The sequence below is a fragment of the Dreissena polymorpha genome, chromosome 9, assembly GCF_020536995.1.
Source record: "Dreissena polymorpha isolate Duluth1 chromosome 9, UMN_Dpol_1.0, whole genome shotgun sequence".
Lineage (NCBI taxonomy): Eukaryota > Metazoa > Mollusca > Bivalvia > Myida > Dreissenidae > Dreissena > Dreissena polymorpha.
Window position 1 is genome coordinate 35,478,216 of NC_068363.1, and position 25,346 is coordinate 35,503,561.

The 25,346-nt window shown below is 36.6% G+C and overlaps 1 protein-coding gene across 7 annotated transcripts in view; it reads left to right on the top strand.

Annotated features, from left to right (window-relative positions):
- Positions 1–35: 35 nt before the first annotated feature.
- LOC127844842 (protein Jumonji-like) overlaps positions 36–25,346 on the top strand; it is a 54,710-nt gene continuing 29,399 nt past the window's right edge. The window contains exons 1-10 of one of the 7 annotated variants that reach the window (XM_052375359.1): positions 36–143; positions 962–1,077; positions 1,681–1,844; positions 6,340–6,444; positions 8,095–8,205; positions 12,117–12,271; positions 14,117–14,277; positions 18,175–18,498; positions 22,345–23,469; positions 24,359–24,896. In XM_052375359.1, the coding sequence (XP_052231319.1) occupies positions 982–1,077; positions 1,681–1,844; positions 6,340–6,444; positions 8,095–8,205; positions 12,117–12,271; positions 14,117–14,277; positions 18,175–18,498; positions 22,345–23,469; positions 24,359–24,896 (2,779 nt within the window). In that variant the 5' untranslated portion in view covers positions 36–143; positions 962–981. Of the gene's footprint in view, positions 144–281; positions 385–961; positions 1,078–1,680; positions 1,845–6,339; positions 6,445–8,094; positions 8,206–12,116; positions 12,272–14,116; positions 14,278–18,174; positions 18,499–22,344; positions 23,470–24,358; positions 24,897–25,346 lie in introns of those variants that run through there. The other 6 variants (XM_052375357.1, XM_052375361.1, XM_052375360.1 and 3 more) reach the window with 6 other exon arrangements.

The window sequence follows — 25,346 nt, forward strand, 5'->3', positions numbered from 1 at the left end:
ATATAGCTAAAAATAATGATTTGCACATTTTCTTTAAATAATTTTATTGGAGATATTAATGTCATTATAATTCACTGCACCGTTAGACAATATAAAGAGACTGAAAGTTAAAATAAAAGAAAAACAGACACGACCTTGTGATCGTAATTTAATTTATTTTATTTTATAATTTATTAACTTAAAGTTCAGTGAGTTATCTTCCTCACTTTACGTGAAATGCGTATTTAGTTGGAAATGTTGATGTACATAATTTATTTATTTGACCTTTCGGGTCAGGGATCATTTCAAGATCAACCGAGATTTTGAATTGCAAACAGTTACATTGTACATTCATGCTTAATTTTGTTTAAGAATAATTGTATTTGTACCATTAACATGATATAAGTAATTACATAAACATTAGACGATAGTGCAGACAATGTCCTTTAAAACATTATATTTCTTAAATCAAGCAGGGATAATTTTTGCAATCACTTGAAATATTCTATCTGTAAAAATAAATGCAACATTCAACAAAGTTTAAGTCGGTTGAGGTTCTACTTAAAAGTACATTGGGTACTCTTAAGTATACTAAAATAATAAAATACAGAGAATAAACTGTCAGTCACCTGACCATACTGGAGGAAACTTTGAAGTATATTTTCTGTACCCCGGTTACATGGTAGTATTCATAAGAGTACCTTGGGTACTTTTAAGTAGTACCTGAGCCCACAATGCCTAATAGAGGTCTATAAATCAGACCCCTGATTTTCTAAGACTTTATAATTAATTGTCTGATGTAAAATTAATTATTAAATTGATGTGCATGGTGCCTTTTACCAGTTTTATTTAACAGTGACCTGAAATAAACATTTTGTTACAAATAAATATCACCTTTTTCTTGATTTTATCATCCTTTGTTATTGGCTAAAACTAATGACTTCCTTAATAATTAAATAACAAAATCTCTCTTTTGTTTCAGATCTTGAACTGCTGCCAGTCATGGTTAGCAGAACACCTAAACCCATGATGACCCGGCGGTCAGCCTCGGACCTGAAGAATAGGCGACCTAAAAGAAATATTTCACCAAAGAATTTGGTAACGACCAACAGATGATTAAAATTTTAATGTGTGAATTTATTTTCTTTAGTTACAAACCTTTTTATTGAAAGTTTAGGCGTATGTATGTATCAGATGCTGTGGTGTCACACTTTATGTTTGATATAAGAAATGAAGTTAAGTTTGTATTCTATTAAACTCTTCTGCCAGTTTGCAAACTGAAATCTTTTTTTTATCGCCTAAGCGTTAATTTGTAATGATTAAAGTCAGATTCTTCAAAACATTTGTACCAGTTTGCAAATTGAAATCTTGATTCAGAGGGCTGGGCGAATATTAATGCCTGGAACTATTTATAGGTAATTTTACCCTTTCCCACTCAGAGGCAAAGTGAAAATGGCTATGAGCAAACAGCATTAAACCAGAACAGCCTGTGAGTAACAGGCAGTCTGTTCAGGTTTTATGGTGTTTGCTGTTCATCAGTATGGATTGGAGATGAAGCCTTTAAAACTTGAATTTAGTAAGAAAGGTATTTAAATAAATTGAACTTTCTGGGGAACTACAAATGCGTAAAAATAAATATCTAAGTGGTAAAGGGATAACCCTTAAAGTCTGCATATTTAAATTTTCCTTGTTGCCTTGTAGGACGACTCTGTGACGGGTTTGTCATGGAAGGAGGAGCGAGAGCTGAAGAAGGCCCTGTATGCCTCGTTGCAAGAAGCCCGTCGCCAGTCTCGAGATGACGGACAGGAGGAGGGGGGAAGTAACGGGGCGACATCAAAAGATGAACTCTCTGCAAGTCAGAGCAGGTCAGTGCAGTGTCTCGTCTGGAAAATTTAGTCAATATTTTTGTAAATGTCTTTTGCAAGTGTTTTGTCTTTTTGTGATGTTGGTGTTGTTTGTATAGAAGAAGAAAAATGTAGGGAATGATCTTGCCTTGGATCACAAAAAGTGGACGATTCTGTGCAAAAAGGGCAGGGTGTAAAAGCCGAACCATTCCAATGACATTATCTAAGTATGCAGTGCTCCAGCTAGGCCTAAATGGAAGGGCGCTCCGCCCTGCCCTTCCGAGGCCCCACACTGCCCTTTTATTTATTTAATAATTTTTTTATGCCCCCCTTCGAGGAAGAGGGGGTATATTGTTTTGCACATGTCGGTCGGTCCGTCGGTTGGTCCGTTCACCAGATGGTTTCCGGATGATTACTCAAGAACGCTTAGGCCTAGAATCATGAAACTTCATAGGTACATTGATCATGACTGGCAGATGACCCCTATTGATTTTCATGTCACTAGGTCAAAGGTTAAGGTCACAGTGACTCGAAATAGTAAAATGGTTTCCGGATGATAACTCAAGAATTATTAGGCCTAGGATCATGAAACTTCACATTGATAATGACTGGCAGATGACCCCTTTTGATTTTCAGGTCACTAGGTCAAAGGTCACAGTTACTTGAAATAGTAAAATGGTTTCCGGATGATAACTCAAGAATGCTTAGGCCTAGGATCATGAAACTTCATAGGTACATTAATCATGACTTGCAGATGACCACTATTGATTTTCTGGTCACTAGGTCCAAGGTCAAGGTCACAGTGACTCGAAATAGTAAAATGGTTTCCGGATGATAACTCAAGAATGCTTATGCCTTGTATCATGAAACTTCATAGGTACATTGATCAGGAATGGCAGATGACCCCTATTAATTTTCAGGTCACTAGGTCAAAGGTCAAGGTCACATTGACCTCAAAACAGTAAAATGGTTTCCTGATGATACCTCAAGAATAATTAGGCCTAGGATCATGAAACTTCATAGGTACATTGATTATGACTGGCAGATGACTCCTATTGATTTTCAGGTCACAAGGTCAAAGGTCAAGGTCACAGTGACAAAAAACGTATTCACATAATGGCTGCCACTACAACTGACAGCCCATATGGGGGGGCATGCATGTTTTACAATCAGCCCTTGTTTAAGACATATTTTAATTTATAAATCTCATATAACATTGTTGTGAATTAATTATACACATTTTATTTGCATGTTTTAATTACAATGGAGATGATATATTCTTATTCATATTTTAGAAATTAATATGCAACAGGAAGCATTCCGGATAAAACGGTGCGCTCAAAAATGACCTTTTGACAAAATACTGCGCGCTCTAAAGTGCCCTTTCGACAAAATAGCCCACATGCCCTTTTCAAATCCTAGCTGGAGCACTGTTATAGAATAAATCTATTGAGTTTTTTAGTCAAATACTTGTATTGGATGTTCTTTTGAAATATGGTGTTGAACAGCCTATTGGGACACTAGAGAAGAACTAAAAAGAACCCTTTTTATGCCCCCCTTCGAAGAAGAGGGGGTATAGTATTTTGCTCATGTAGGTATGTCGGTCGGTCCGTCCACCAGATGGTTTTCAGGTCACTAGGTCAAAGGTCAAAGATGACCACTATTGATTTTCTGGTCACTAGGTCAAAAGTCAAGGTCACAGTGACTCGAAACAGTCAAATGGTTTCCTGATGATAACTCAAGAATGCTTACACCTAGGATCATGAAACTTCATAGGAACATTGATCATGACTGGCAGATGACCCCTATTGATTTTCAGGTCACTAGGTCAAAGGTCAAGGTCACGGTGACTCGAAACAGCAAAATGGTTTCCGGATGATAACTCAAGAATGCTTACGCCTAGGATCATGAAACTTCATAGGAATATCCATGACTGGCAGATGACTCGTATCGATTTTTTACTATATAGCCTTGCATCATGCATAGATTAGTGTACAAGTAGTACTGCTTGGTACGTTGTTAAATATTTTATGTTAAAGTATAATATAAACATTCAATGGGTGGATTTGGTCAGCTGTATGGGGTGGAGGAGGCTGAATATGTCCCGAAATTAGTCAGTGAAAACCAAGATTTGGTCAGGGAAAAGTCAGTGAATTTTATTTCATCAGGTTGGTGGCAACCCTTATACTCTTTAGCAACTTCATATTTGGCTTACTGGGGGGCATAGTGTTTCTCAAAGAAATCTTGTTTTCTCTTCTTTTTGGTCTTGATCTTTCACAAGGTCTGTCTTATATAGGCAATTGGTAACTACTAACTGGCATTACAGAAAAGACATTCGGATTGTGATAAGAGTCTCTAAGGTTTCAATATTTCGATATTATAATTCACTATTGTTGTTTTATACTGATTAGGAAAGTTAATAATTTATTGTCCCCTACCGCTCAAGGAGTAGACTTATGGTTTGCGCTCAGTCTGTCTCTGTCAGTCTGTCAGTCCGTGAGTCTGTCACACTTTTCTGGATCCTGCGATAACTTTAAAAGTTCTTAATATTTTTGCATGAAACTTGAAACATGGATAGATGGCAATATGGACATTATGCACGTCATTTCATTTTGTTCCTACGTCAAAAATTCTGGTTGCTATGGCAACAAATGTAAAAAAAAATAATATTTTTTTTATATATTTCTGACAATGGTGGAGGACATATATTGCTTGTCAATAGTCTTGTTTATGTGTATTTTTTTGTTAAAAGATATCATTGTGAAAGCTTTTAGGAGAAGAAATGACTTTTTTAAGAGGAAAATTTTTAGGGAAGCAATAATTCACTCAGTGACTCGCATTCTTTTCAGGGTAGCAATAATTCACACTCAAAAGTGCAGAAATTAATGTGCTGGTCACTTCCTATATAAAATGTTTAGAAAGTAGCAGACAGTGTAGAAATGAAGACCCCTGTGGTTAGGCAGTATAATTCTGTTAACAGTATGTTATGTTGGTGTTGTTGGGGGACTGAAGCCCCATAGAGGCCTATACTGCCCTCCTGTGGGAAAAGGTTGAAGCTTGCTCTAGTAGCACCAGCCATCATGCATGTGCGAAAGTGTCCTCCCAGATTAGCCTGTGCAGTCATCACTGGCTAATCAGAGACAACACCTTTGGACAAAACTCTATTAATGATACTTAAGAAAATGCAATAAATACGGAAAGCTGACTGCACAGGCTAATCTGTGTTAGCACTTTACGCTTATGCATTAACCCTTTCCCAGGGGTGGCGAAATCAAATGTCCGAGTTGCCCGAGTCGTACATTTGCTTGTCTGGGCAACTGACATTTTTCAATTAAGTTGTCCGTGGACAACAAGTTTTTTAAAAGTCGCGTCCAGGAATACAAAAATGCATTGTATTAAAGCCGTAATTAAGTTTTACAAAACCAGATGTTGACACGCGATTACATTGTCAGTGCTATTTGCGGAGCAATCAAGCTAAAATACGTGCACTTTCCTGCGCAGTGATCTCCCTTATTCTGCAAGAGACCGGGAGCATGCCGCATTTTCAACATTCGGCCCGACTGTTAGACAGTGTACAGACTGGTTTCTTTATTTTTACAATCAGACGGAAACAAAAAGTATTAATCTAAGATGATCAAAACACGGTCTACCTTGTTGTTATTTAAGACGACTTTAATGGTAAAGATGAAACTTTTTAATCTTCAACAACAGAGCAGAAACCCGAAGCTTTGAGCAGCCCACCTCCAAAAAAACTAAGAAAGATTATGATAAAAAAAAATATGATCTAAGTTAACGCACCAGAACTTTTCAAGAAACTTGGCTAACATATTTTCAATGGTTACCAGTTTATATAATCAACTTGCTACCAGTAGCGGAGCCTCAGTCTGATGAGGTCCACATATTGGACTAGTTTAATTTGTTAGGATTACAATGTACTTATGTTCAGCACATGTTTTAGTAACACTAGCTTTGCAAGATTTAAAGTTTGAGAAAGTCTTTATATTGTTTATAATATGCTGCTATAATGAATGTACCATTGAAATACAATTATAAACAAAACAAGCAAATCATACTCATTTAGATATATTCACATTATTTAACATTAATCAATAAATGCGTTTATAATTTATATAAACATTAACGGACAAGTGTAGTTCAGCAACGGACAAGTTAAATTTCCTAAATGGTTGTCCGTGGACAAGTATAGTTTTTTGAGATTTCGCCACCCCTGTTTCCAACTCAGAATCAAAGTGAAAATGGCTATGTGCAAACAGCATAAAACCAGAACAGCCTGCGAGTAACTCGCAGACTATTTAGGTTTTATGCTGTGTGCTGCTCATCAGTATCTAAGGGTTGGAAATAAAGCCTTAAACAGTTTAATATAGTAAGAAATGTCTTTTATTAAATGTAACTTTCTAGAGGACTTTATATCCGTCAAATTACGTATCTAAGTAGTTTAGGGTCAAGCCCAGTTTTCCAAGAGCGTTTCTCATTGCTATGTGCATTACTTCTGCAGGACAAGCCTTTCTTCTATGACTGAGACCAAGTTCCAGGACGAGAGCAGTTGTAGCGTGGACTCCTTCAACGAGAAAGTGACTACCCCGCAACCAGAAGTGAAAAAGTAAGCGGCCTTTATGTGCTTATTTATTGTTTGTGTGTCTGTTAAAAGCTTTACAAGGCTGGCCAGTTACCGTAACTTGAAACTTCTGAGCATTATTGTAAAAAGTCTTATTGAAATATAATACCTAGTTTTAATTATGCCCCCTGATAGAATGATCGGGGGTATATTGTTTTTTGGTCTGTCTGTCTGTCCAAAAATTAAACCTTGGTCATAACTTGTGCAATATTGAAGATAGTCACTTGATATTTGGCATGCGTGTGTATCTCATGGAGCTGCACATTTTGAGTGGTGAAAGGTCAAGGTCATCCTTCAAGGTCAAAGGTCAAATATATTGCTTCAAAGCTGCACAATAGGGGGCATTGTGTTTCACAAACACAGCTCTTGTTGTTGTGTAAGTTCAACATGGTTGCAAATGAAGATAAACTTTGCTATGGAGGCTTTAATCTGTAAAACTAGTTAACTATTGGCGCAGAATGTTTACAGTGATTTATATAGCAGAGAAACTCAAATCTATATCATATGCATTTTGAATATAAAGCATGGTCATCATAAACCAATTGTTAACATTTTGAACAACACTCCAGACCTATGCTGTTACAATTTTAAGTGAGTTTGAAAATAAGTTTTAATACTGAGCAAAAAACCTGAGCAGATCAAACTCACAATTGACTCTTGCAGGAATTTAACTTGTATGTGATTTTCAACCACTGTATTTTTGAGTATTTGTCGCTTTAAGATATGAATAATATCTTTGCACATTAAATACAAGGATTGCATTTATTTTGCATCAGATCACACTTTCTTTCTCTGAATTAGTGATGTGGCTTGGATTTTTTGCACACATTTTAGTTTGGAAAGCAATTTCTGCCCCTAAATAGATTTTCAGTTTAATGGCTATTTGAGAATAGCTCACTTTGACTTGATAGCGTCCTTCAAATTCTTTTTTTATTCAAACAATGCATTGAGTTATCGTTAGCGCCTGCCAAGTGCTTTTGCATTTATGATTTATATATGTGAGTTGTATTGATAATATTTGTGTTAGTTTGTAACAAGTTAATGTTATGCTCAAAACTTTAGTATGTACATGTATGGAGGTATTATGCAGATATTTTTTTTGTATATAGCGTACATACATACCTAGCTAGGCATCAAACTTGGGCCAGTTGGGCCAAGGAAAATTTTACTAAAAATAGCAAAATGGTTTCTTATATGTAATTGAATGTTGATTGGAGTATTTTGCTTAAATGTTTTGCATTTGTTAGCATGTTTAGCTAACATGCAGCTCTAAATTGCCTTTTGGCCAGTTTTATCAAGGTCTCTGTTACTAATAATGAAGATGAAAAACTGCTTCTTCTGAATGACATGAGTTTTGATGAAGGCATTGTGCTTACATTTTGTGTGAAAGAAGCTGACATGCAGACACTGCTTGAAATTGCTTAATTATTTAAATATAATTAATAAGTAAAACATTAAAACCTCTTTTTCATGCCTTTGCCTTGTTTTTTGTTTTATACTTTGTTTATTGTTTTAGATGATCATTTACCACTTTATTTCGTACACAATTATTGATCAGTACTGAATAACCATTTGGCATTTGTATTTACACAACGACTGAGACAATTATCGTTTATTTGTTATATAATTTTTCAGAGCTAAATACCATGCACAAAGAAAGTTTGCGGTGAATACATTTACTCCAATTCATTCTCAGCCTGTTAGTTCAGGCGCTAAGGGCTCAATGCTAATGAGCCCCAGTCAACTGTAAGTTCATAGTGGTAGTTCTAAGCCAGTTGCTGTTGTCACAATGTTCCACAGTTTACATTCCTTTTATATACTCCTTCCTTTAGTTTTGTTGAAATGACAACCCAAAGTAAACGTACAAATATCAGGACTCTTAACTACCCTTTACTTAAATGGAGTTTTCACGTTATGTGCAGTCATTTGATTTTAATAAGATTGCATGCCTGAGATTCATGCCATAATTTCTTTTAACTGCATGTCCTTTTGTCCTAGTTACCATACATAACCATGGTTACCGTACATGGCTTAGGTGTGGCCATGAATGCCTAAGAACAAAAGTTTTTTTTCAAGTTCGGATTACAGTGGATTTGTGGTTAGAATATACTTTCTTTTTTTTAATACCATAAAAGCAAAACTTTTTCCACAAAAGCTGGTAATGACATCACAGGCTCAGGTTATACAATTTACTTACATGCATAAAGTCTGATGTTTTTTCATGAAATACGGTATGTCATTTGTGTATAATTAAAGAAGAAAAATGTGTTCAAGCGAGAACTTTTAAACTATTTTTTGAAAAATTAACTGTTGCAATATTTCAAGATATTAACCAGAAATCAAACAATTATACATAAATATATTGGGTTGAAATGAAGTGATATTTTTCTTTGAACCTTTGTACTTGCATAGTTTTTTCATTTCATTCCTTTAATTTCTTGTTGTTTGCATGACCCTGTTATTTTCCTGCATGTTTGGTTTCATAATTACATTTAGTTACATAGTTACATTTACGCTTACAATTTTTGTTCTGTACCAATATATCTTAAGCAGTTGTTCAAAATATATCTAACCTAATCAAAAATGCCTATTTGTAAGTTGCTAGGCATCTTAGCATTATGAATTATACATGACTGTGTAGATTTTGCATACTTTAACCTGACCATTATTCCAAAAATTTTCATAAATACTTCTATGTGAAGTAAATAAGTCCTCAAGCAATAATAAAGTAAAATCAAGAGCAATCTTGCGCCAGGTTCGACCGTCCGTCTCGGTGCCGTCGTTTCCGGTGAAAGAGTCGCCGAAGATTGATGTCCATATAAATATACTGTTATGCTATCATGAAAACTTGTCAGAAAAGTCATTCTAAAACAAAAGCTATTAAAAATAAACAGAACAAAGCTTCCTATATGGGACGCATCATTTGAAATTTGTATTATGGCATATGTGGCCAGTGTAGATTTAGCAGATTGGTCAGTAGTTAACCTGTCTTTAACCCTTTCCCACTTAGAAGCAAAGTGAAAATGGCTATGTGCAAAGAGCATAAAACCAGAACAGCCTGCGAGTCTGCAGTCTGTTTAGGTTTTATGCTGTTTGCTGCTCAACAGTATCTAAGGTTTGGAGAGGAAGCCTTAAAAACTTGAATCTAGTAAGAAAGGTCTTAAATTAAATATATCTTTCTAAAGGACAAAAATGCATGAAAATATGTATCTAAGTGGTAAAGGGTTAATGAGACGTTAAAGCAGACAGGGTAGCCCCATGTTGCGCAATTGTGCTGATACACGTGTCACTTTTGCATAAATAATGTTCTCTGTCTGGCTGTTGTCTTTGTTGATTGATTATGGATTATTGCAATCAGGTCACCTTTAAACTCAGTTAACATCCAAAAAGTGGACTGAAGGTTAAATGGCTCAGCGTTGCTATTGGCAATTTTTAGCAAATTTTGAATTTACTTTGATCTGATCAGAGAGCGAAACCAGGCCCAATGGGGCAAAGGTCAGGACTCAGCCTACCTTTAAATTTGAGGGAGAAGTGACTTCTCCCTCCGCTGAAAATTGAAAGAAGTGAGGCAACTCAAAGGAGACGTGGTTTCTGTTAAGTGTTTAATCAAATCTTCACCTTTATTTTATTTATACACCACTTCCATCAACAATTTAATTAGTAAGAAACAACTCACATTTGGCAGTTTGGGTGAAAACTTTAACAAATACAGTAAAACTGTGATTACTCGAGGTCGCACGGGACTGACCTGGATGCTCGAGTAATGGCAGGTTTCGAGTAATCCATGGTATTTGTTTTCACTGTTTCGGTTGGTGATGCTTAACTTCTGACCGCAAACGCTTTATTTACAGGGTACGTACATGGGCATGAAAAACAAAACACGAAATACAACATGATCCCTAGACGGATTCCTATGTATTATCTGCTAAGCTCTCTTTAAATACCATACATTTTATCATAATTATCGATTGCTGGTATTAATTGAACTATCATTTAAACTGTGTAGCTTTTATTTGCATCTCAAAGAATGACAATTTGCAGTGTTTCTCAAACTGCCACTAACTTCACACCTAATCAAGCGTTTTTAGTCTGCTTGTTGCGCTGTTTTCACAACTTGAATATTTTTAGCATCGACCAGACAAGAAAATGTCTTCGTATAATTTCCAGTTAATTCGGTGTGAAATGCCTTTCAGGGACCAGCACACATCATCGAGTTATCGAAAATTGCATGTTTGAGTTATTGCAGGTATTTTCATATAGAAATTAAAGAAAAATGTTAGGGACTTTCTTTCATGCTCAAGTAATCGCCAGTTTTCGAGAAATTGCCAGCTCAAGTTATTGTAATTCTACTGTATACTGTAAACAAACACACTTAAGGTTAATTTTGTGTTATTATTGTAATTTAAAAAGAAGTAAAGATAAATAGCAGTAAATGTTGAAAAAAGGTTTCAAATCACAACTTATTAACACTCAAAATTAAATATTAAAATGTTGAAATCATAAGATACCTTCCCTGCTAATGATCATTGCTATGGGGTTTGCTCCGTCGTCTTGGGCAAGTGAGATTACATGGAAGTGTCTGAAGGGTATTAATTTGACCCACCAAATACAGGAGCTTATCATCTTGGTACAAACATTATTAAAGTCATGTTCTGAGAAAAGTGGGCATAATGCATGTGCTTAAAATGTCATCCCAGATTAGCCTGTGCAATCCGCACAGGCTAATCAGGTACGACACTTTCCGCCTTTATGACATTTTTCGTTTAAATGAAGTCTCCTCTTAGCAAAATTCCAAATTAGGCGTAAAATGTCGTCCCTGATTAGCCTGTGTGGACTGCACAGGCTATTCTGGGACGACACTTTACTCAAATGCATTATGCCCAGTTTTCTCAGAACGCGACTCATTTAAACAGGGATGTCTGGCTCATGCAGTAAAGTGTTTGTCTACAAATCAGAAGCTCACTGATTCAATCACTTGTGTGGGATCAGGTATGAAATCCTTTGTGATGCCTTTCTATCTCTAACTCTTTTGAGGATTCCCACTGCTTAAGGTTTTTTTAGATCTCCCCCAAAGACACCAAGTACTGGTTCTAGGCCCAGGAAATGGACTCGAGAATGTTTCAAATACGAAGTAAGCACTTTCAATGGAATTGAGCTAAAATAAATAGGTTTAAAACTATCACTTACTCTGATTAAAGTCAGCCAGTTTTCAGTTACTGGCATAAGTATGTGCACTTTGTACTGGTAATCAGCCAGGAAAATGTACAATTGAACCTTTGTCAGAATATTGTTGTAAAATATAGACTTTTGTCACCAGTATGTTCCCAAAATAAAGGACTTGTGAGTGAAAAATAGGAAAGCAATGGATTGAATTGTAGCCACAATATTGTTGTTAAGTGTTTCATATCTAATTGGAAATTGAACCAAAATATAGAAATTTGCTACTCTGAGAACAGGGCCCTTAACGCTTTCAGCGCTGGAACTAAATTTTAAAGGTTTTTGCAAACAGTATGGATCCAGATGAGATGCCACAAAACATGGCGTCTCATCAGGATCCAAACTGTTTGCTATTCTGAAGAAAATGCTAATTTTAGAAATTCAGCTGACGACATTTAAGCAGACGAAAAATTTCCCAGCATGCACGTTGTTGTGTTTAGGAAGAAGATCCACGCTCAGCGCAAGTTCGCTACAGGTACATCCTCCTACACGCCCGTGGATGTACCCAGCAGGCCCAAGTTGAAGGCCTCGCCTGTGAAACTGTTTCCTGTGCGACCAAAGACTGAAGACTTCCTTACCTACTTGTGCTTCCGAGGTAACATTGACAGGTTATCATGTTAAAAACTTTGAAGTGTGAAGTCTTCACCTCACTAGGTTTATCTCCTGTAGTATAGGTATTAGCTAGTTTTGTTTGAAACCTAGAAGTACAATTCTTAGCAATGATCAGGTGAGTTATCATATGAGTTTAAACAAATATCTTACTGGTCATTAAAATTTTTGGTTAAATTATATCCAAGTTTTTTTTACCTTTTTTACAGGTATAATTTTTACCAAAGTTTTTGACTATTTTACAGTTATAATTGAATCTGTAACTTTTTACAATCTTCAGAATTTTTATAAACCATATCCAATTTTACTAATAGTGCTTAAGACAACATGAAAGCATGTAATTTTTACCATTAACCAATGAAGTTGTTTTCTTTTGGAAGGGACATCCCTGATGGCCATAAATGTCGACTTTTAAATCTTGGGCATGTACATGGAAAAAGGAGGTAATCAGATATCTATGTACCATTCTAGAGGCCAATTTTTTTTGCAACTTTGATTTAAAAAGATGGTACGAAAGTTAACATTGACAATTTCTGAACTGGGTCTTGAGCATTCAAAAATAAGGTGACCAGGTCAAAAATTAGGAAAACTTAACCCTTTCAGTGCGGGAACCAAATTTTGAAGGCCTGTGCAAACAGTTTGGATCCAGATGAGACGCCACAGAATGTGGGGTCACTAGGTCATCAGGATCCAAACTGTTTGCTATTCTGATAGTATTCTTTGAAAAAAATCGAAGAAAATGCTAATTTTAGAAAAACAGCAGACAACATTTTAGCAGACGACAAATTTCCCAGCATGCAAAGGGTTAATGACCTTTTTACACACTCAATCTTGATGAAACTTAGTCAGAATGTTTGTCTTTACAATCTGTAGGCAGAGTTTGAATCTGGGGCACGTACAATCTTTAACCTAGGTGTCAAGGTTAAATTTAAGATGAACCATGTTACCTCTCTAGAAGCCACATTTATGACTCAATCTTGATTTAACTTGATGAAAATGTTTATCATTTTTAGCTCGGCTGTTTTCGGAGAAAACCCGAGGTATTGTCATAGCCAGCTCGTCGCCCGCTGTCCAACGTCAGCGTCGTGTAAAACCTTTAGATTGGCTCTAAAATCAAAGTGCTTCCACCTACAACTTTGAAACTTCATATGTAGATGCACCTTGATGAGTTCTACACGCCACACCCATTTTGGGGTCACTAGGTCAAAGGTCAAGGTCACTGTGACCTCAAAATAAATAAATCAAAAGCTTTCATTTATTCAAAACTGCACCCACAGCCGAGCGTTGGCATCCGTTATGCGATGCTCTTGTTTACCTAGTCTTGATGAAATTTTGTCAGAAAGTATGTCTTGAAAAAAGAAAGCCATGTTTGAATCTGGAAGTGGGGTAAAAAAACTAGATCTGCAGGTCAATTTTCAACAATTAGCGTTCGTGAACTCAGGTGAGTGCTATGGGGCCATGTGAGCACTCTTGTTAAAAATTTAGTGAAGTGTTTGATCGAGGGCTTGATAGGTTATCGTAGAAGCATGTATTAAAACTTATAAAAGTTGTTTAAAATAAATGGTTGTGCATTACAAGAAGGTTATTGAAAGTAGTATTTTTAAACTGAGGGGCATATTGGAAGATAAGGACCAACAATTTAATAAAATTAATATTATGGATGTCAGGATCAATGCCATGTATTGTGTATAAGTTATGTCAGTGTTGCAAAACGAAAAAGCAATCAGAATTTCCATATTAGGCAGGTCAGTGTCATCAATCAACAAACAAACAAACCTTCAAAATCTTGTAAGTCAGTGTTTCCAAGCAAACAAACAACCTTCTGTATCAGGTACGTCTGTGTTGCCGCCTCATCTGGACCTGATGAACGTACGCAAGGAGGAGGTAGAGGTGAACGGCAGGACGGGCTTTACCCGGGACAGCTCTCCAGCCTCCAGTAGCAGTGTCAGCCATCAGAACGAGGACAGCATGGACACCTCGGAGTTCTCTGTGGTAACCAGGATTATCTTAACTATGGCAAAACTGCTTAAGCCGTTCCTACTCAGAAGCAAAGTGAAAATGGCTATATTCAAACAGCATAAAACCAGAACAGCCTGCAAGTAACTCTGTTCAAGTTTTATGCTGTTTGCTGCTCATCAGTATCTACAGTTTGAAAATGAAGCCTTAAAATCTTAAATCTAGTAGGAAAGGTCTTTAATTAAATTAAACTTTCTAAGGGACTACAAATGCATCAAAATACGTATCTAAGTGGTAAAGGAATAATGCATGTGAGGAAGGTGTCATTCCGGATAAGCCTATGCAGAAAATACTGAAGAAAATAAGTAAATCAATGAAACATTGTGCATGTACAATACCACTTCAGTAAGAAATGCAAATGTTTTATTTTGCTATTGTTCAAGCAGCTGTTCTGCTTGTCTAAGAAATTCAACGAATTTGATCCAACTATGAAACCATAAGCTGAAATTTAAACGAATGATTAGTCAATACAATCCACATATCTTCTGGTCAGTTAGTGAAGTTAAATTCATAATCTTGTCTGAAGTGCATTTGACATTTTTATACCCCATTCCCATTGGTAATGGGGGCTATATAGGAGTCACTTTGTCGGTCTGTCTGTCTGTCCCGAAATTTCATACGATCTTCACCAAACTTGGTCACAAGTTGTATCTTGATGATGTATAGGTCAAGTTTGAATATGGGTCATGCCTGGTCAAAAACTAGGTCACGGGGTCACTAAGTGTGTTTTAATCCGAAAGTTTGTCCGGACCATAACTATGTCATTTATCGTTAGATTTTAAAATAACTTGGTACATTTGTTCACCATCATGGGACGGTGTGTCGCGTGAAAAAAGTATGTTGATATCTGCAAGGTCAAGGTCACACTTGGAGTTCAAGGGTCAAATGCTTGTCCGGGCCATAACTTTATCATTATACCCCCATTACCATTGGTAATGGGGGCTATGTAGGAGTCACTTTGTCGGTCGGTCGGTCTGTCTGTCTGTCCGTCCCGAAATTTCATCTGATCTTCACCAAACTTGGTCACAAGTTGTATCTAGATGATGTATAGGTCAAGTTTAAATATGGGTCATGTCGTGTCAAAAACTAGGTCACAGGGTCACTTAATGTTTTTTAAACTGAAAGTTTGTCCGGACCATAACTATGTCATTTATCGTTAGATTTTATAATAACTTGGTACAGTGCACCATTATGGGACGGTGTGTCGTGTGAAAAAAGTACGTCAACATCTCAATGGTCAAGGTCACACTTGGAGTTCAAAGGTCAAATGCATGTCTGGGCCATAACTTTATCATTTATTGTGAGATTTAAAAATTATTTGGCAAATTTGTTCACCATCATTGGACCGTGTGTCGCGCGAAAGAATTTTGTCGATATCTCCAAGGTCAAGGTCACACTTTGAGTTCAAAGAAAGGTCAAATGCATGTCAGGGCCATAACTTTATCATTGATTGTGAGATTTTAAAATCATTTGGAAAATTTGTTCAGGATCATTGGACGGTATGTCACGCGAAAGAATTACGTCGATATCTCCAAGGTCAAGGTCACACTTTGAGTTCAAAGATAAAAAACGGCCATAAATGAGTTTGTCCGGGCAATAACTATGTCATTCATTGTGAGATTTTAAAATCATTTGGCACATTTGCTCACCATCATTGGACAGTGTGTCGCGCGAAAGAATTATGTTGATATCTCCAAGGTCAAGGTCACACTTTAAGTTCAAAGGTCAAAAATGGCCATAAATGAGCTTGTCTGGGCCATAACTATGTTGTTCATTGTGAGATTTTAAAATCATTTGGCACATTTGTTCAGCATCATTGGCCGGTGTGTCGCGCGAAAGAATTACGTTGATATCTCCAAGGTCAAGGTCACACTTTGAGTTCAAAGGTCAAAAATGGCCATAAATGAGCTTGTCCGGGCCATAACTATGTCATTCATTGTGAGATTTTAAAATCATTAGGCACATTTGTTCATCATTATTGGATGGTGTGAAGCATGAAAGAATAACGCGATATCTCCAAGGTCAAGGTCACACTGTGAGTTCAAAGGTCAAAAATGGCTGTAAATGATCTTGTCCGGGCCATAACTATAACATTCATTGTGAGATTTTAAAATTACTTGGTACATTTGTTCACAATCATTGGACAATGTGTCATGCAAAAGAGTTATGTCGATATCTTCAAGGTCAAGGTCGCACTTGGAGTTCAAAAGTGAAAAATGGCCATAAATGAGCTTGTCCAGGCCATAACTATGTCATTCCTTGTGAGATTTTAAAATGACTCTGTACATAAATTTTGTTCACAGTCATTGGACAGCGTGTCATGTGAAAGAATTCAAGAGTTCAAAGGTCAAAATGGCCATAAATAATAATGACATAATAATTCTTAAAAATCACCATTTAGATTCTCTTGTTTTGTGAAGACAGCTTGCAAAATAGTCTGTGTCAATGCGGCATGTGGGGGTATACGTCACGTCTGTGACAAAGCTCTAGTTTATTGTTAGATTTTAAAATCATTTTGCAAATTTGTTCACCATCATGGAACGGTGTGTCGCGGGAAAGAATTATGTCAATATCTCAAAGGTCAAGCTTGCACTTGGAGTTCAAAAGTGAAAAATGGCCATAAATGAGCTTGTCCGGGCCATAACTATGTCATTCATTGTGAGATTTTAAAATGACTCTGTACATTAATTTTGTTCACAGTCATTGGACAGCGTGTCATGTGAAAGAATTCAAGAGTTCAAAGGTCAAAATGGCCATAAATAATAATGGCATAATAATTCTAAAAAATCACCATTTAGATTCTCTTGTTTTGTGAAGACAGCTTGCAAAATAGTCTGTGTCAATGCGGCATGTGGGGGTATACGTCACGTCTGTGACAAAGCTCTAGTTTATTGTGAGATTTTAAAATCATTTTGCAAATTTGTTCACCATCATGGAACGGTGTGTCACGCGAAAGAATTACATCAATATCTCAAAGGTCAAGGTCACACTTTGAGTTCAAAGATTAAAAATGGCCATAAATGAGCTTGTCTGGGCAAAAACTATGTCGTTCATTGTGAGATTATAATATCATTTGGCACATTTGTTCACCATCATTGGACGGTGTGTCGCGCGAAAGAATTACGTTTATATCTCCAAGGTGAAGGTCTCACTTTGAGTTCAAAGGTAAAAAATGGCCATAAATGAGCTTGTCCGGGCCATAACTATGTCATTCATTGTGAGATTTTAAAATCATTTTGCATATTTGTTCACCATCATTGGACAGTGTGTCGCGCGAAAGAATTGCGTCGATAACTCCAAGGTCAAGGTCACACTTTGAGTTCAAAGGTCAAAAATGGCCATAAATGAGCTTGTCCGGGCCATAACTATGTTGTTCATTGTGAGATTTTAAAATCATTTCGCACATTTGTTTACCATTATTGGACAGTGTGTCGCGCGAAAGAATAACGTCGATATCTGCAACATCAAGGTCACAATGCGAGTTCAAAGGTAAAAAATGGCCATAAATGATCTTGTCCGGGCCATAACTATGTCATTTATTTTTAGATTTTGAAAATACATTTGTTCACAATCATTGGACTATGTGTCATGCAAAAGAATTATATCAATAACTCCAAGGTCTAGGTCACACTTGGAGTTCAAAAGTAAAAAAATGGCCATAAATTTGGACGGCATGTCATGCCAAAGAATTCAAGAGTTCAAAGGTCAAAATGGCCATTAATGATAATGACATTATAATTCTTAAAAATCACCTGAAATTTGATTCTCTTGTTTTGTGAAGACAGCATGCAAAATAGTCTGTGTCAATGCGGCGAATGGGGGTATACGTCACGTCTGTGACAAAGCTCTAGTTCTGCTTATTTTTTGTTCTAGAAGATGCAGACCCCAAGCAGGAAGGCTGCCAGGGCGTCTGCAAGCACGCCAGAGACTGCGCGGGGTTTTGCCAACCTAGGGCGCAGCAAAAAGGGTTCCAATGTCTCCCCAGGCAGCAGAAAACGACTTGCAGATTCTTACGGGGTGGGAAAAAGCTCTGGAAAAGGCTTTAGTCCGTCGAAAATGAAGGTCGCTGACCGACTCGCATTGAAACGCAAAGCCATGGCAACTTTATCAGCTTCCAAAAGGAACTCTCCAAAAAAGCTGGACAATTCACAGAAATTGAGAAGTTCAGTATCTGATGGGGAACTTATGAAGAAAAAGGTAAATTTAATGTGAAGAAATGGTATATGTAGTAATGTAATTATGATTACAAAAGCAATAATATGTATTCCCGTCTCAGATCAGTCTTTTTGTATCAAATATTGTGCAGCAAATAAAATTTCTCTGATTTCAGGAGTGTAATTCTTCTCTCTTTTAAACAATTTGAGTTATACTCTGGTAAAATGCATGTGCCTAAAGTGCAGTCTGCACAGGCTAATTAGGAACGACACTTTCCGCCCATATCGTTCTCATTTAGAAGAGACTTCCTTTAAAGGGATAATTCCATTAAAGTTTAAAGTGTCTTCCCTGATTAGCCTTTGGTGACTTCACACGCTTATCTGTGAAGACACTTAACACACATGCATTAAGCCCTGTTTTCCCAGAGTTAGGCTTGTTTCCTCTTTTTGAATGCCTGGCTTGCTTTTTCAGTAGTTCTACATTTTACTGGTTTTAATTAAATATTAAAATCACACTTCAGACATTTTTTAGATCTTGTTGCATGTTTTCCTTTATTCAATGTGACTTTGATTATGTACATGATTGAATCATTGTTTTGTTTTTAGCTCACCTGAGCACAACGTGCTCATGGTGAGCTTTTGTGATCGCCTTTTGTCCATCGTGCGTTGTCCGTCGTGCGTAGTGTGTTGTCCGTTGTGCGACGTCAACATTTGCCTTGTTCACTTTCTAGAGGCCACATTTATTGTCCAATCTTCATGAAATTTGGAAGATTGGTTTCAATGATATCTTGGTTATGTTTGCTTGAAAAACATGGCTGCCAAGGGGCAGGGCATTTTTCCTTATATGGCTATATATGGCTATAGTAAAATCTTGTTAACACTCTAGAGACCACATTTATTGTCTGATCTTCATGAAACTTGGTCAGAAGATTCATCCCAATAATATCTTGGACGAGTTCGAAAATGATGCCGGTTGGTTGAAAAACATGGCCGCCAGGGGGCGGGGCATTTTTCCTTATATGGCTATAGTAAAACCTTATTAGCACTCTAGAGGCCACATTTATTGTCCAATCTTGATGAAATATGGTCAGAAGATTTGTCTTAATGATATCTTGGATGAGTTTGAAAATGGTTACATTTGCTTGAATAACATGGCCGCCAAGGGCAGGGCATTTTCCCTTATATGGCTATATAAGGCTATAGTAAAATCTTGTTAACACTCTAGAGGCCACATTTATAGTCCGATCTTCATTAAACTTGGTCAGAAGATTCATCACAATAATATCGTGGACGAGTTCAAAAATGATGCCGGTTGGTTGAAAAACATGGCCATCATATGAGCGGGGCTATTTTCCTTATATGGCTATAGTAAAACCTTGTTAACACTCTAGAGGTCACATTTATTTTCCGATCATCATTAAACTTGGTCAGAAGATTTGTCTCAATGATATCTTGGATGAGTTTGAAAATGATTTTGGTTGCTTTAAAAACATGGCCACCAGGGGCGGGGCATTTTTCCTTATATGGCTATATATGGCTATAGTAAAACCTTGTTAACACTCTAGAGGCCACATTTATTGTCGAATCTTCATGAAATTTGGTCAGAAGATTGGTCTCAATGAGATCTTGGATGAGTTCGAAAATAATTATGTTTGCTTGAAAAAATGGCTTCCAAGGGGCGGGGCATTTTTCCTTATATGGCTATAGTAAAATCTTGTTAACACTCTAGAGGCCACATTTACTGTCCAATCTTCATGAAACTTTGTCAGAAGATTCATCCCGATAATATCTTGGATGAGTTCAAAAATGATGCCGGTTGGTTGAAAAACATGGCTGCCAGGGGGCAGGGCATTTTTCCTTAAATGGCTATAGTAAAACCTTGTTAACACTCTAGAGGCCACATTTATTTTTCCGATCTTTGTGAAACTTTGTCAGAAGATTTGTCCCAATAATATCTTGTTATCTCAGGTGAGCGACTTTGGGCCTTTCAGGTCCTATTGTTTCTGTTCTGTTAAGTTCACCTGAGCACAATGTGCTCATGTTGAGCTTTTTTGAACGTCTTTTGTCCTTTGTATGTTGTCCACTGTGCGTCATCTGTCGTCAACATTTACCTTGTTAACACTTTATTGGCCCTATATATTGTTCAATCTTCATGAAACTTGGCCAGAAACCATGTCCCAAGGTATCTTTGATTTTTAAAATGATTATGGTTGGTTTAAAAACATGGCTTCCATGTGGCGTGGCAGTTTTCCTTATATGGCTAAAGTAAAAACATGTTAAAACTCTTAAAGTCACATTGATTATCCAATCTTCTTGAAACTTTGTCAAAACATAAGGTCTAATGATATCTTGTATGAGTTCGAAAATAGTTCTGGTCTGTAGAAAACATGGCTGCCAGGCGGCAGAGCATTTTTCTTTTAATGGCTCAAGTAAAACCTTGTTGCCACTCTAGAAGTCACTTTTTTTTCCAATCTTCATGAAACTTGGTCAGAATGTGTGTCCCAATGACATCTGGGCTGAGTTCGAAAATGGATCCGGTCCGTTGAAAAACAACTTTCTGAAACTTGGTCAGAACATTATTTTTTTTATTATATAGCTTGGTTGTGATCAAAAATGGTTATAGTTTGTCCAAAAACATGGCCATCAGGGGGTGGGACATTTTTCCATATAAAGTGAAACCCTGTTTACACTCTAGAAGTCACCTTTTTAAATTGTTTTCGAAATTGAACATTCAACATGTAGAAGTATAAAGTTTTAAATAAGCCGTTGTTCCAGCAGTGGAAGCGTGGCCTCACTTTAATGCATTGCATTCAAACCCGCAAGGTATCAGGGTCAGTTCACGGCCAGTAAAATAATCGTTATATAATATAGACGCTATCGCGTGAACTAGGTGAACTGGAATTTTCTTTACACCAGAAATATGTTAAATGAAGATATTCAGCGATATAATTATGGTATGTCAATACTAGATTCTTAATGTGTTTTCAACAATACCATGATAAATATTATTTTTGATTAAATTAACAAGAATTTTTCCACCATATTGACTAATGTATTAAGCATGAGCGCGATGATTCTCAATTCTGTTAATAATCGAATCCAATAGCAATGCCCGACAAACCACTAAAACAGGTTTGTTCGAAGAACGCGCGTATAAATATCTAAAATATGTACGGATACTTCGCGTGTGACCGTGTTTAATTTCACTTCCATTCTTCTTTTGGTTTTCTGTTTTGTATCTATAGCTTTATGACCAGCATTATGTAATAATGTAAAATAGGCCGCGAAAACTCCGCGTAACATCCCGTACTGCGTGTGATGCAGCTAAGAACTGCACAGAAAAAGACATTCGCTATCTTTGATCACATTCATTGAACTCTTTACCTTTCACCAACTCCAACCACAATCAATGCCGTATATCTTATTTTAAAGATATTTCTTGTTCAGAATAGTCTAGTTCCTTTGGGTCTTGGGTGAGCGCCTCAGGGCCAATATCCCTCTTGTTTATGTGCCTAAACCACATTGGTAGTGGAAACTGATGAAGGAATACAAAATAGCTCAACTTCAACATTGTTTACTGCATGATGTGTACCATATAATATGTAATACATGTAGTGGCAAACAGATATACAATCAGTGATTGTAACTGAATATGGCTGTAAAATTATTATTGTCATCTGTACAAAGTGAAAACACTTGATTTAAGCTCAATCACAGTTTTTTTGTCCTGTAGAGATATTTCGCTTACAAAAATACTGACGGATGCATTTAATGTGGCCTCTAGTCGTTTGCATTCTACAATGTATTGACTTTTGTTTGTAGCTCAATTCATAATACTTGCTCACAAGAATTTAGCGCATACCAGTTAATGGCATGCAACTGTTAACAGGCACAAGAAGAATCATCAGATACTGTCCAAAAGACATTAGAAAACATGGACATTTCAAAGGCGACCACAAACATGAGTGAATATTCTATTGAAATTATGCGTTGCCAAGAAGATTCAGGAATATTTCTAAGTCATTATGGCGACAGTATGAATATCTCGGTTAAATTAGTGAATGATTCTATGGTTGATCAAATTGATATGTTTAAAACATCTGTGGAGCATGAGGAATCTAGAAACATTGAATTGATTGACAAAAAATTGATTGTTGCCCTAAAAGGAAATAATGTTATCCAGAAAGGTATAGAAACAGATGACAATGTGCATTATACCAAACAGAAAAAAACTACGGATATTGTGGCTACACAAATTGATATCTTGGATGGAAAAACTATTGGTTTAAACCATGAGGATTTTGGAAAAAAAGAATTTATAAATGGAAAGTCTGCCCAAGACCTTGATCCAGCAAGAATGAACAAGAAATCTGAATTATTTGACATGGCTGAGTACAAAGACCTTAAGGCTCAAGTTGACTACCAAGTTAATGTTTTGGGTAATATTTACGGATCTGACCTTAAAGGTTCTAGAAATAATGAGTTGAACACAGACAAGTCCGATCAAGCTCTAGAAGAAGAAAACAATAACAAGATGGCTAGAAAACCATTAGACAAAGCTCAACATACTGACCTGATTTCCTCACTATTTCAACCTCTGGAATCTGAACTAGACGAGTCCCTCGATATTGCCATGGAGATGGACATCAGTCTGAATGATTCTATGGACGTCATGGAGATGTTGTCTGCAAAGTGCTGCCTTCCGTCTCCTATTGTCAAGCTGGATAACAACAGAAATTATGTCCCTGCAAAAATGTTCAAATCCTCTTTCCACATTGTGTCTGAAAAGCATCATTCCCCGGGGCAGCAGAAGTCCCGAAATAGGCAGGAGTATCGTAGAGTTACTCGATCTGTTACTAAGAGTCTCAAGGATCATAGTTACTCGAAACAGAACCCTGAGATCAAGTTCAGTTTGAAGTCCCAGAAAAAGTGTCCCAAACAGAATTGCATATTGATGTCATCCACACCAAATATAAATAAAATCAAGTCCTCATGTAGGCAAAATGACTTGAAGGTATTCTTCACAAAGAGGTTGCAGTTGCATACACTGTTACGAAGTTCGCCGTTGCGAGTCACTTGTTTTTAATGCTTACACATTTGTAATTGCATGTTTGTTGTTTTGTTCTCCCTGTTTCTCCATATTTCCTGTTGAATGATGTTTTGTTGTTTGTTAATATTTGTGCAGCTTAGTTAACTTTTCGGCAGTTTTATTCTACATTTCTTGTTTTTCAGGTTAAAAAAAATCTCACTGAACTATCACCCTCTATTACATTGGGGAGATATTATGGCACGCTATAATGTCATACAATAGAGATTATATCACCCACTATATGATATATTTGTGCATGTAGTATTAGTAACTGATTGATGAAAGATGACTAAGGCTGAAATCAAAACAAAAAAACAAACAGTAATTTACGATCTGTTACAAATTGTTAACTGTCTTGTAATTCCAATCCAGTTGTCACTCTGACATTGATGATGGTATTTTAGAGATTATGATATTTTCTCTATGACCTCATAGCAGATTACTCAGTTGGAAAGCACGTTTTTCGCTATGTATTTGTTTTGTGAAATACAATAGTGCATTTGTTAATGGCAAAGATAAAATGTGTCTTCCCTTAAAACTAATGTTGCCTAAGGTAGAAAAACCAGCATTATTACTCGCCGCAAATGTGATATTTGTATTATTGAAGTACCTGACCTCTGGAGACGGTGTGGTTACAGTGGTATTATCTTTGATTGAAAGAAAAGGAAATTTTTAGAATGATATCTTTATAGCCATTAGATGCAAGAACAATTTTGCATATGTAATGTTTTGTTATGTCAACTCTCTGCTTTTCAATAACAATATGTACGAATGAAAATACCAGGAAACTTATTTCTATTTGATATAATTTCAGAGCTCACAAAGTTCTCATAAGTATTTTGCATCAAAACTGATGAAGAAGAATATAAACAAGCCAGAACTCTCTGGTGTGTCAAGTTTGAAGCGTAAATCCACTGGTGATTTAGGTAAAGAACCATCAATATCACCTTCAAAGAAAGCAAAACCAGCAAACGTTTTGAAGTCACGTAAAACACTGTTCAAAACACACTCAAAAGACATCAGCGCTAAAAGAAAGCAGCAAAGACAGTTACACAAAGAAGCATTGGAAATGCACCCAAAGAAGAAACTAGCCACATGTCTTGTAAAGAAGCCAAAGAAAACATTTAAACCCCATCGTCCTCTTACAAGGGCAGCAACCCATCTCAAGTGTGCATTGAAGGCTGCCAAACTTGCTGCCAACAAGAGGTTGAAGATGTTGGGTAGGGTTGCCACAACAAAGAAGGAATGTGCGGCTCTGTCTAGCATCGTGGAGAACAAAAGGAAGGATACGTGTGAGAAAAAGGAAAAGAAGAAATTGTCTCTGGAGTCAAACACCTCTAACAAGTCACTAGGTAACGTTATGAGTCAATTAGTCTCTATCTGGGGAAAATAGGCTTAATGCATGTTCGTACAGTGTTGTTCCAGATTGATCATGCTAATCTGGGACGCCACTTTCGAGCTTTGATGAAAAATTTTCCTTAAAAGGAAATTCCAGTTTTAGTGGAAAATTTACCAATCGGGAAAAATAAGAGCAAAAAGCCCTGTTATTGGGAAAATTTGCATCGTGAAATTTTCGGATTTGGAACTATGGGTCTTTTTAATTGCTTTGTATAAATTGCACAAACTAATTCATATATTTGTCTGTGTGCATTTAATTTTCAGACAGCATATGGAAATTATGTATTTTTTCCTCAATTAGGAGAGTACCTTTTACAGGTACTTTATAAAGAAAAAAAATATTGCTGAAAGTGTCTTGCCTTCTTAGAGTGTTCTGACTTCACAGGCTAATCTGGGACAACACA